At 34.5% G+C, this 13,979-nt stretch overlaps 1 protein-coding gene across 1 annotated transcript in view; it reads right to left on the bottom strand.

Annotated features, from left to right (window-relative positions):
• The window catches only part of LOC112043313 (serine protease inhibitor 88Ea), a 34,628-nt gene that overhangs the window by 17,018 nt on the left and 3,631 nt on the right, over window positions 1-13,979 (bottom strand). Inside the window, exons 2-5 of the mRNA XM_024078655.2 lie at window positions 6,100-6,400; window positions 5,000-5,167; window positions 3,819-4,080; window positions 3,082-3,180 (exon numbers count right to left, since the gene is read on the bottom strand). Coding sequence (XP_023934423.2) covers window positions 3,082-3,180; window positions 3,819-4,080; window positions 5,000-5,167; window positions 6,100-6,393 — 823 coding nt within the window. The 5' untranslated portion in view covers window positions 6,394-6,400. The remainder of the gene's footprint in view (window positions 1-3,081; window positions 3,181-3,818; window positions 4,081-4,999; window positions 5,168-6,099; window positions 6,401-13,979) is intronic.

Here is a 13,979-nt window from a genome sequence, read left to right on the forward strand (position 1 = left end):
CTTTTAAATTACTCTTATTGTTCGCATATACTTTTAAATCATCCATATATAATAGGTGATTTATCCAGAAACTATCTTTAAGTTTGTACCCTTTCAATTCATACTTATTTAGTATGAATGAGAGAGGATTGATGGCTAAACAAAACAATAGTGGTGAAAGAGAATCTCCTTGGAATATTCCACGTCTAATATAAATCGGTTCAGTAGTAATTGATTCCTGTGAGCCACGCGCTGTCATAATAACCCTCCAAATTGGCATAGTTAACATTAAAAATTTCTTAATCATAGGGGGACATTGGTAGATATCTAGAATTTTAAGGAGCCATTCGTGAGATACACTATCAAAAGCTTTCTGATAGTCTATCCACGCCATGCTTAGATTTTTTTTGGATTCATGTGCATCTTCTAGTATGCATTTATTAACCATCAGGTGATCCTTACAGCCCCTAGCTCCACGTCGGCAACCTCTTTGTTCCACTGCCATTATGTTATTTTCTTGACAATGGGTGTACATTATATTAGCTAAAACGGATGTTAGTAATTTATACATAGTTGGCAAGCACGCTATTGGCCTCCAATTTTTAGGATCATCTGTGTTTTCGTTTTTGGGTATAAGTATAACCTGACCTGTGGTAAACCATTCCTCTAATTCTTCCGCGCCTGAAACTATACTAGTGAATAATGAAGCCAAATATTTGTGAGTACTAGTAAAATATTTTAAATAGTAATTTTGTATTTTGTCAATGCCAGGTGATTTCCAATTCAGCAGTTTTTTAATAGCTATTCTAATTTGTTCCTCTGTAATATAATTTACTTCACTTGTTTTTACCTCATTCGATGAAATTTCGATTTCTTTAATCCATTTGGCTTCATTATTATAATTTACAGGATTTGATAAAATAGACTTCCAATATTCTTCAATTGTTTGTTTATCGGGCACCTTAATATCTGTATTTAAATTATTATTACCTAAACTATTGTACAACCGGTGTTCATTTACTTTAAATAGTTTATTTTGTTCTATTCTTGTATTTATATCTACATATCTTTTAATTCTACCTGCGAGAGCTTTAATTTTTTGTTTTATTATTTCTGCAGTGTTACTGTGATCATTTTCATTTCGAATTTGATATTTAGCATATAGTTTTTCTTTAGTTTTTATCATTTTTCGTGTGCTGACCCCCCGTTCTATTTCTATTAATTGTCCTAATTCTCGTCTAAGTTTTTCTACATTGTTTTGAATTCTTTTTTTCCAAGGTGGATCATATTTAGGTTTTATATTAGTTTTAGATGTGTAAGGTGTTTGTTTATTGTTTAATATTAGCGTTTTAGCAGCAGCGTATATTATATTATTTACTTCTCGCAGTGTACTGTTTGTAATTAATACGTTGGGTAGGTAAGTATTTAAGCTATTTAAATTTTTTATGAATTGTTTATTTATTTTAGCCTTAGGCAAAAGTAGACGTCTATCAATCGGTGTTTCTTTTACTTCAGATAGTACTTGAAGAAACTGTAAAATGAGCGGGTCCTGATCTTCATTTACCTGTATGTTGCGTGTCATTTGGTTAACTTCTTCTACTTGTTCGGGTGTATGTTGTATGCGTTGACTATTTTGTATATTTATTTGTGTACTGCATGTTTGTGTTTCAATGTGGTCCTGGTTCGCAATCGGTTCAGTGTTTTCACTAGGTACCAGGCCCTCCGCTTGCCTCTGTACCCGGTCCAGTAATTCTTGTGCTATGACATTTTGTTTTAAAATTCTACGAGCTTGGTTTGATAAAGTGTTTCCGTTAAATTTGTGTATTTTTGGATTATTGGAATTCCTTTCTATAAAAAGTTGCTGTAGCCTACCTATGTAACCAGGACCTTCTGATCTTGCCTTGAAGTAGCAAAACATTAGTTCTAACATTTCTTCTGTTGACCACTTTCTTCTTTTATCGTCACTTATCTTATCTGTGGTCGATGCGGTTGAGCCGACAGAACCTGTGGGCGAAGCCCTGTTCTGCAAAGCATCACCCGCCCCCTCCCCACCCCGTTGGTCGGCTGTACTATCTTCGGGTTCCCCGACTCCCACCCGCCTGCTCAGTAAGGAGTCACTGACGGATTGCATGCTGGAACGTCCAGCGTCAGCTCCAGACGTGCCCCGGCGATCGCCCCCGGGAAGCGGCCCTATACGTTTTCTTTTATTTTTCTCCATCATGATGGGTCACCTACCTTGTTAGCCGTGTAAGTTTAAATAATACACGTTCCACCCCCACGTGGTCAGATGTTCGACGCGGACGTAAGGTAGGATTTTGGGGGCATATTATATTATATTATATTATATTATATTATATTATATTATATTATATTATATTATATTATATTATATTATATTATATTACATTATATTATATTATATTATATTATACATACATTATTCTTACACCCCTATAAATTTGATTTGCAATATAAACAGGTGTAATTTTTACACAGACTAACAAACACATCGCTTAGACTATCCACAAAACATATACACAGAATATTCGATTACTTGATCGATGTTTTGCTGTTCTGCCAGAAGAACCGATTCTTTTTAGATATTAATAGATATAGATATAGTCTATATTAATAGATATAGATATTAATAGAAATAAATATAGTCGATCTATTAGAAAAAAAACGTGTGCGTCTAGAAAGAAAAGCCAGATAGAGAAAGGGAAGCCAGATAGAGTGGTGCAGCAACGCGTTACGTTACGAAGCGGTTTACCCTCACATTGGAAGTTATCACTTCAAAAATAGAAATTATGCTCTCTTTATTCCAATCGAAATAGTATAAGTATTTTCTATAATTATGTAGATATATAAAATATCTGTAAATGAAGACATAAATGTTAGCTAATACGGATCAAATTACACACATTACAACATACATACTCGTAGATTATACTCGTTTTTATTTATGTAATGAAGTAAGTGATCTATAACTGAAAACTTTTATGGAATATGTTCAGTAATACCCTGCTTCTTAAAATTTAGATTTTACAAAAATGGAAAATTTAGCATAATAATATGTTAGTGAAAATAATCGTGACGTCATACCTTCTTTCATCGAGTATGGTGGCAGTAAGATATACATGCTGATGTCGTTGCCCTTGTACGGCAGCTCGAGGATCTGGGCTCCCAGCTCATCACTCACCACTGCACACAATAAAAATAAAGATATTAAAAAAGAGAAACATGCACCGATGTTTAATTTATCTTAACGTACAATGATGAAATTTGGCAGGGAGGTAGTATATACTACTTCAAAAACAGCTTGAATATGAAATTTTCATCTCACTAGCTCGTAAAAGTTATTTTTTCTGAACGAAATTAGCACGCAAAGGTCTATTTTGTTGCCAACGAAAGTGAAAACCTATTTAACTTTTTTGTTTTTTTGAGTCTGATTTTTTTTAATAAAAAGCTTTGGCTTTGTCCCGCGTCTGAATATAGGTACTCGAAAAAAAATCTTGAGAGATATTGAAGCGAGGCAAATTACTTTTAGAAGCAGCTACTTCTAAAATTACTTAATACTTATTAAAATAGAGATAATGAGCCTCAATAGCTTAACGGTAGGAGCGGCTAATCACCGAGGTGTGGTGATTCGACCCATGCCCCGTTGGTCTATTGTCGTACCCACTTCTAATACAGTATATATATATATATATATATATATATATATATATATATATATATATATATATATTTTAAAAGAATATTTGTCATATCTTTTAAATATGACCAATATTCCCAATCCTCTCCAACTAGTAGGGAATATAAAAATGTAATCTACTTACTATAATGGAATGTGCCTTTTTGTCTCATAAAAGGAACCAAGGTTTGCCGAGTTTCAGACACAAAGAACACCTGTTTCTTGGTCCTCTCTACAGGGAATTTAGAAGCCCATACACCCTTAAAGTAAGCTGCGTTCGCTAGTACTAGTTTCGTGGTATCAGTGATGCCGTCTACTGGTATCAGGTCCTGAATATTATTCTTTGTTATTTGAGCTACCCAGTTGTTGATCTGCTGGCGTGCTACTTGTGGGTTTTGGTGGAAATTCTGAAAATGAAAATAGTATTTCTTAAGATATGTTGCAAAGTTATTACTTGCAAGCGAAGAAAATGCAAGAATGTTGGGCGATACAACAACACGCGAATGAGAGGAATTTTGAATTTATTTTTAAATCGGAATCTTTGTTTTTAACATCCCCAATAGTTCCACGGTTGATTTTGTAAAGAAGCAACTATTTTTTGCAGACTCATATCAGGAAATTTTTCCTTTCAAACCGGTATTAGAGTCAATACAAACAGACAAGCTACATTTCAAAGAATTAGTATGCTAAAAACGTAAACCAACTTTTGAAATAAACGAATTCGATTTGATTTAATAATTTTTTTTACTGAATTACAACGAAAACAAAAGAAAGTGTTATTTTATTATTTTATTTTACCAGTCTATACATATACGGGCATGAAGATATGTGTGTTTGTATTTGTTTATAATATATTCCTCGTTAGTTCCTAAATGATTTATCAGATTTTGATGAATAAGGTTTCAGTCAATTTTTCTAGTGTATGTTTCGATTGTATTATTTCTTAATAAATAACGTTTTTTTAATTGTAGTTTTTTTATATGCCCATCATGACCATCATACCATTTGAAAATGATGATGAGCCCTTTTATTTGATACCCATATTGTAATATTAGAAAAAGATTTTTTTTTCACCTCGAGTCTATAGCATCTCACAGTTGGCGTATTGGTTCTTTTTAACGTCACCTTGAAGAACACTTAGGTCAATGAAGACGAATCTGAAGTTATCTCAACTACGAAAATGCGTTCAGTGGTTTGGAAGATATGAGGTAATAGAATAATACACTCAATAATACGCACACAACATATCTACGCGCGAAAAACATAACCCTTCTTGCAGTCGGGTAAAAAAAATATAAAAGAAAAAAAATGTAATCCAGTTATTACCAGTGCTTCCAACTCCCCGGCCATCATGTTCCGCAGACAGTCGCGTACATGCAGATCAGTGTCCACGAACATCTTGTTGGCGTTGGTGAACTCGTAGCTGTCGCTGTTGTTGTTGACGGCGCGCGCCCGCTTGTCCACTTTGTATGCCATCAGCAAGTTCACCTTGTCCTGCAAGCGGAGACCATTGTGTGGGTTAACGTTGGTGTAAGGTTACTATGTAAATTGGTATGCTTGTGTGAGAACTTTTTGAGCCTATCAAGTATGTTTACCGGCGATACAAGATATTTTAATTTAAAAAAAAAAAAACAGCCCCTTTATGGCTGTTTTTTTAAAAAAAATTAAAATTATAATAGTCAAGCGGTACGTCAATTCTCTTTCTACTATCGCAAACTCTTCGAAAACTAGAAAAATGTATAGGAATGACATTTGCTATCGATAGAGCACGATCAAGATCTGTCATTCCCATACATTTTTTCTAGTTTTCGATGCGTTTGCGATCGTTGAAAGAAAATCGACTTGCCACTTGGCTACAGGGGCTGGTTTCGATCATTTTATTTGTAAGTTAATATATAAATAATTAAATATGTTTTGTAATTACTGTCTAGCCATTTGTTGTAAGTAGGTTCCCTCAAAAAAAAATACATAGATGTTATTTTAACTTATAGGGTTGGATCTAACCTATACCTACAACCTATACATATAATGATTGATCTTAAAAGTCGCAGATAAAACAAAAAAATATATCGGAATAACATTGATTGAGAGAATTGATCTCAAGTTTATGAACACAAAGCACAGGATACAAAGATATATGTATAGCCTCAATAACTCAATGGTAAGAGCGGTCGGACTCAGCACCTAGGGGTGGTGGTTCGATCCCCGCCCCGTTGGTCTATTGTGGTACCCGCTCCTAATACAGTATTTCCCGACTAGTTGGAGGGGAATGGGAATATTGGTCATATTATTTAAAAAAAGAGATAGCAAATATTCTTTTCTAAGAAAAAAAAATAAATGTAAACTCTCTGAAATGTCCGCTATTTTAACACGTGTAAAACACAGAAATCAGTCTCTTCAATAATAAAATACAAATATAATATTACCTGTATATCGGAAATACGTAATGATTTCTTCAAAGCGCTCTCTGTCTCCCCACCGGCAGCGAAATACGCTAGAAGCAACGCGTGATATACAGAGAACGGGGAGAAGAATATATTGTCATCGGGAACTGCGTGGTTTATTGTGTTGAACAGGTCCAATGTGAACTCCAATTGGTTTCGGTACAAATTTGTGCGCGCTTCCGGGTTGAGTTTCTTTGATGCATCGTCTTTGTAGAAACATTGGCTGTTCACCGTTGTAGATATACCAAGAAATAATATAACGCCTAATTTCAACATCTTGTATCTGAAACAATAAACAAAAAACTGTTAAAACTTTTTGTATAGAGAACATTAAGTAATTAAATTTGTTTTTATAGACCATTCTTCATTCTAATGAGATCAAGCCTTTATCTGTATTGCTTATTACGAGTAAATATAAGAGGGGCTACACAAAACGTTTCACAATGAAGACAAATATTTGATTTGATCCTAATATTTGATATACTCACGGTATTTATATGGAAACAATTTGTCTGTCACTCTATCTATCACCTACGGGCTACGATACTATATATAATTTACAAACCGACTGATTTATTGGTCTGCGAGTATCAGACTGAGTTCATCTCTGCTTGCATTTCACTGTGGCGACGTCGCGACGCTTTCTAGCTGAGTCAACGCGAGAAGAGCAACCAGTCCGACCAATTACTTTTATTTTATGAAGCTACAACATTTTTTCGCTATACTTAATAACATAAAATTGAAAATTTTGAAAAATTTCGAACGTCATGAAATTATGAATTACATTCTCCATCAAGTCATGACTATTCTCTTTCAGTGCGCTTTCATTTGAGTCGAGTATATTTGTAGAAATTCGGTTATTCTTCCTCACTTTCACACTCCAGAAACGGCTCATATCAAACAAACTAAATTGAAATCGCTTCATCCGTTCGGGATCTATGGTGCCACAGATAGACTGACAGACAGACTGACACGGCAAACGTATAACACTCCCCTTTTTGCGTCGGGAGTTAAAAAAAAGCGTGTGTGACTGTCTCAGTTCCAACGGATGACTGTAGTTTACTCCATAGGTAATATTGTTCATAATGGTCAATATTGTATGTAACGTAAGTTACCTAATTCTCCATGTCCGATCAATACAAATAAACAGAATTGAAGTGTCTGTCTGTGATTTCAAACTAGCAGTGTCCTTTTCAAGTGCTTATAACTATTTACATGATATTAAAACATAATCAAACTTTTTTGAAATTTATGTCTGTCTGTTTGTCTTTCTGTTTGTCCAGACGAATCTCTGGAACGGCTGAACCGATTTTAACGGGACTTCCACTGGAAGATAGAGGTCATGGAGCAACTAGCATATAGGTACAAAGTCGCGAGCATTGGCCAATAAATAAATATATATGAAATACACGTATTTGATCTCAAACGGGACGGTGAGCAGAAATAAATATAACCCTTTTTGGTAACACTTGAACGAAATTAATAACGAACTCATTAATTTTTTCATAAAGGTCGCTTAAAATGAAAATCGATTCCTAAGGAGTAAACTCCATGTAGCATGTAGTTGGATTCAATGTATATCCGCGATTTTCTAAAAAGAAAAACCAAGGCGCAGTGTTTTTGTTATTTAAAGTCATCATCATTAGTGAGCGTTTCATATACTTTGGAGATGGTTATGTTGTTCAATGTCCTTATTTTTGTATAAGTATTTGTTTTACATATCTGTTCAAAAGTCATCATTATATTGAATGTTAATAACAAATGTAGGTATTATATTATTATTATTTAAAGTAGGTATTTCATACTGATGTAAAATAGTCGGACCATGACCGCCTAGTTCAGTGCAATACATTTTTATAAATAGAATTTGTAGAACTTTGTAGGTATATTATATATAATATTCTACTACCATTATAAACTGATATTATTTGATTAATATATCAAAGTTTAACGTTAATAATAATTTAAAGCAGTCCTGTCGACCTACTCAGTTGTAGTTTTAAAAAAATCTTACTAAATCATATCACAGATATATCCGACAAAAGACCTTTAAGATATTAGGCATTCAACAATAAAATTTTATTTATAATATTTTTATATACAATGCCCCTTCGTCATGCATAACCTTAACGGTTATTACACAGACAAGATTCGTCACGATTGTTTGGTCGCAATAACCCTGAGTGCAAATATGGGAAATCCCAAGCATACTTATTTACATGTCTTATATCTACATATCTCGATATAACATTTACTTACATATATTATTGGGTTAACATGCTACAGTCAGTGTGCCACGGGGTCAGGACTTCGTTTTATCTTTGTTTATTTATAGATATAGTATATATATTAAATACTTGGTACAATATTGACTTTATACTCGTATATATCGACTGTTTAACTTGGCACATCAACAAATTGATACATCTTTTTTTGTAGTTATGTTAGATACATCAGTACGCAGCACTAAAAGTGATATATTGCGCTCATTCATAGACACAACTACAAGCACATAAACTATAAATGTATTTATAACACATTTTCTCGTAAAGTACGTAAAGTAGTTACGCACATGTGCCGTAAAGTAATATAGTAGTAGTAGTAGTAGTAGTAGTAGTAGTAGGTAGTAATATAGTAGTAGTAGTAGTAGGTAGTTTTTTAAATCTTGACAAAGAGTTTTTGTGTCAAAAAAGTGCTCAACATTTTATGAATAAAATTCAAAATGTCATCTTAAGGAAAACAGGCAAAGATGCAAATTAATTTTCAGAAAGTGTGTTTAAAGTGTTTTTCCGCACAAATGTGTTACAAAAAGTCGTATGACATACGTGCGCTTTAATAATTACAGCCTCAGCTTCCTTACTATAAGCTCTCGCCTTTGGCTCGAGCTGCAATATCGCCTCGGCTGTAATTTTCAACTTACCGCACTTATATCATAATGTACTATTGTACTATAACATTCAAGATTTTAAATTAATCTACTTAATATATACCAATCACATTATTATTTGGTGTCGAGTATAATTTTTATTGGTTTTTATGCTATTGTGTATTTAGTGTGTACAGTGTAGGTGGGTACTAGCATTAAAAAGTATATTGAGAAACCAATATCGGAAGTAAACCATCAAAGTCGCATGCAGCGTTTTAACCTCGCAGTATGTCCTTTAATGTCCAAATGACGCAAAAGGGAATCCCAGCCATCCTTGTACGAGATGTTGGACAATAGCTACGCTACACAAGGCACGGATTTCCCTCAGATCGGGCGGAGAAAGTCGAACACGTCACGTCTGTTACACAAGCGAACGTAAAGCGTGTCACTGCGAATTGTAAGCCATAAAAATTCTAAATTTCGTTAGTTTTACTGAGTTTTAAATTATATTTTGAATAGGATAATTAATAAATTTGTTTTTTTTTTGATTGATATTTGTTTTTCTATAAACTCCGAACGTCAGGCCTAGTAACAAAAATAATCCCAAAATAAGCGGCTACGTATACCTACTGCGGCAATGACATAATTAGGATTCAGCCCAGTGAAAATTACCTCTGCTTTCTAAGGTTCGAATCCGGTCCGGGGCATGCACCCCCAACTTTTCAGTTACGTGCATTTTAAGAAATTAAATATCACGTGTCTCAAACGGTGAAGAAGAACATCGTAAGAAAAAGAAGAAAGAAAATTTTCTTAATTCTCTACCGTCTGTAGAGACTTCTTTTGACGACCTCCGTGGCGCAGTGGTATGCGCGGTGGATTTACAAAACGGAGGTCCTGGGTTCGATCCCCGGCTGGGCAAATTGAGATTTTCTTAATTTGTCCAGGTCTGGCTGGTGGGAGGTTTCGGTCGTGGCTAGTTACCACCCTACCGGCAAAGACGTACCGCCAAGCGATTTAGCGTTCCGGTACGATGCCGTGTAGAAACCGAAAGGGGTGTGGATTTTCATCCTCCCCCTAACAAGTTAGCCCGCTTCCATCTTAGACTGCATCATCACTTACCATCAGGTGAGATTGTAGTCAAGGGCTAACTTGTAAAGAATATATATTATTAATGTCTCAAAAACAAGCTATATTATCTTCAAAAATAAAAACAAAACAATTCCATGTTACACTTCTTTGCGTCTTTACAACCAAATTTTAGAACCAAAAAAGACTGAAAAATATCTTGGCCTAAGGTTAGATTGTGACTTAAATTGGAAAACTCAAATTAAACATAATTAAACATATTAGATGCAAAATTTCCTCCTTGATGGGATCACTGCGAAATATTACTCACTGTCTTCCTCTCCCAGTCCGCAAAACTAATTTACAACGCCTTAGTAAAACCTCACTTAATATATTTGATTGAAATTTGGGGCTTTGCAACAAAGACAAACCTTAAAGACCTACAAATTTCTCAAAACAAAATAATCAAAATGTTATTTAATTATGACTACCTAACTCCTACATCCAAATTGTACAAAAATACAGACATCATGAATATCAAACAATTACATGCCTACTATACTTGTATATTAATAAGAAAAATTCTTAATAAAACAATTCACACACATATTACTTTTACAAAAGTACATCAGGTGCAGAGTCGAATCAGCCGAAGAAAGGATCATATTTTGCTACCGCATCAAAGGACTTGTCTCGGTAAGAGACATATAAAATTTGAAGGCGTGCAAATTTATAATAAATTACCAGTGGATGTGAAGAATGCCAAATCTTTAAACACATTTAAAACTAAATTAAGAAAATATATACAGTGGTATTACCACTAACACTTACACTGTGGTAACGATTTCGCACCGAACATCGTAAATTTCTGTAGGTAGAACGAAAAAAATTGTTTGCATACAGCTGACTGTAAAATAGTTAATAAGATTTATTTATAGTTGTTTCTCTGTAAGTGAATGTAAATTCTTTAAGAGAAATAAAGATTCTTTGACCACATATATAAAAAAAAGTCTGTTAAATCTGCCAATCCGCATTTGGCCAGCGTGGTGGGTTAAGGCATAATCCCTCTCATTCTGAGAGGAGGACTTCATTAAAAATTGGAAAATCCTAATTAGGAGAGTAAACACAAATGCGGTCTTACCATGAAGCGATAATTTTTCAAGCTTAATCATACACAGTTCTGCTCAAGTTACATGTTAATGAATTCGATACTCAATCGATTATTTTTAGTACACATTTATTTCGGGGAAATACGTTACCCACTTACATACACTGGGTTATCAGAACACGGTCTTAAATCATTCTTTACGGTAATACTTTCAAAAAATCGAAAAAAATGTTTTATGACGGTACCGTTAAGAAACATTAAACTGTAGCATGCTTGACTTGTGACTAGCGGACGCACTGCGGTTTCACTCGCGTTGTTCCAGTTTCCAGGGGATAAAGTATAACCTATGTTCCTCGCTGATAGTGTAGCTTTCCACTTGTGAAAGTTTTTTCAAATTGTTTAGCTGTGAAGTTGACATTTTGGGAATGCCCACCAGTCCATACAACGTCGGCCCAGGGAATCCAAGTATACGTATGCCTCTGTATAACAGTATATGGAGATGATAATATAATGTATAAATGAGGATCTGGTTAAATAATTGGCTTGAAAAATACATTTTTTTATTACTCATAATGGCATAATGTTCGCTGGTGTACCAAAGCAGCAAAGTAACATTTGAAGCTGTATTTTTTTCTTGTACCAACAAGCTTCAAAAAATATCGCAAAACTCAGGCTGTATAATCAACGATTTAGCTTGTCCCTGTTGTGGATAAATTAAAGATGAATTAAAACTGAGCAAACTTTTTTTGATGTAATGATTTCATTATTAAAGTAGAATTTTCAAGATTTTTTAGATATAAGTAAATTGCCGGGTGGTTAGGGTAGGCATGGACCGGGGATAGGCATTCCCTTTTCTGATTGTGTTAAGAAAACTGGTTAAAACTTTCTGTGGAAACGCATTTGTTAGATTTGCGTAGACAATAGCAAAATTTTGGTTGATTTTTTGTATTTTTTTCTTTATTACACTATGAGACCGTTACAAACAGCTAGACTTTATACTTTAGCCTACATCTTCAGTGTTCATATGGACTAGTAACAGCGACCGGGTTACTGCGAACGGTAGATAATAATCGTATCTTACGGTTTAGTTAAATGAAACGAAATCTAATACATTATATAAAAATCTCGTGTCACTGTATTTGAAGCTCGATGTATTTGTAGCTCCACGGATTTAATTTTTTTTTAGGTATGTATTTAGATAGGTCCCTTTTCCTCATTTCCAAATTTAGTATTTTTATATGTTGATATAGCAGAACAAAGTCTGCAAAGACAGTACTTTATTATTATACAAGCTTTCAACCCCTATCTCACGCCCTTCTGATTTTATTTTCGCAACAAAAAGTATAACCTTTTTCTTATTATGGTCTCAAATTAAGTCAAGTTTCATTGTTGCTCAATAATCTTCAGATTATGGAGCAACATATACCTATGCTATATTTTGCTTTTTTTTCACACCGCTTTTTTTGTTGCCGCCACAAAAAGACTACTTTTTATCCCGAAAAACTCCATGGTTCGCGCGGGATTATGAAAAACTGAATTTCACGCTCACGAAGTTGCGGGCGTCCCCACAAGTTTAATAAAATAAAAATACCACGTGTATACTGCCACTGTACGATGTATCATCAACAGCGTTTCAATACTTGACTCGTCATAAAGCCGCTTTTAGTCAGCTCCGGGTTCATTATTTGTACAGGTTCCAATAACGAGGCCAATCGGTATTCTTTTTCTAACACTTGCATAAGAGTTGGAACGAACCGCTAACGGAATCACAATCAGTTGCGTTCTGGCGATTACGTTACACGCAGTTTATACATTGTTCTCTGGGCAATATTGGATAATATTCTTTCATATGTACGAACAGTTCTATGTAGTGGCGTCCACAAGGTTTTTAAGTAGGGTAGGCATTATACAAACTAATTATAAACAAATTGAAAATTCCTTATCGTTTATGATTAATACAGGTTCGTAACAAATCCTAAGAATAGGCAAAGCATTTTGCATCTATGAAGTGCACGCCATTGCTTCTATGTATGAATATTGTACTTTGGAAAATAGGTATCTACCGACTAACTCTTTAGTCCGGTAGTAAGGTAAACCATAAAAAGCCTAATAATCTAGCAAAACAATACTTGATACTAGCTGACGCCTCGCGGTTTCACCCCCGTGGTTCCCCTATCCCGTAACAATACAGGAATAATATATAGCCTATAACCTTTTTCAATAAATAAGCTATCTAACACTGAAAGAATTATTAAAATCGGACCAGTACTTCCTGAGATATCTAACCGCGTTCAACCAAACAAACAAACAAATTCTTCAGCTTTAAAATATTAGTATAGATAGTAGGAACCCAATAGGAGATTTTGGGAATTACTAGAGAGCGCCAGATGAAAATTAAGGGAGGATACCTTGCACATTGTTGAGTGTCTCCACCAAGTATGAGCCCTACAAAAGCCGTACGCTTAGGGCAAGGAAGAAATGGAAGTCGGTGGTGTTGAACCCCAATGTCTCAAGAGTACATTGCCGTCAATCTTATATACTTAATCATAATCATTGGCTGATAACAACTGACATTGACTGTCGTAGGCGTATAATTATTATGTCTGTACGTATGTATATAGCGAATTGTTATCGCGAAAATTGATCATAATGACACCCATGATTGGTGTGAAAATGTGTGACTTTACTACATAACTATAGCAGGCGTGCAATAATTAGAGCGTAGTTATAGGTACTTACATACTTACTCGTACCTCCATTATATCGAAGATCGATTAAGTGTAAAATACAAGCTAGGTATCTAATACCTAATTTTTTTTATAT

This window comes from Bicyclus anynana, chromosome 4 (assembly GCF_947172395.1).
Source record: "Bicyclus anynana chromosome 4, ilBicAnyn1.1, whole genome shotgun sequence".
Lineage (NCBI taxonomy): Eukaryota > Metazoa > Arthropoda > Insecta > Lepidoptera > Nymphalidae > Bicyclus > Bicyclus anynana.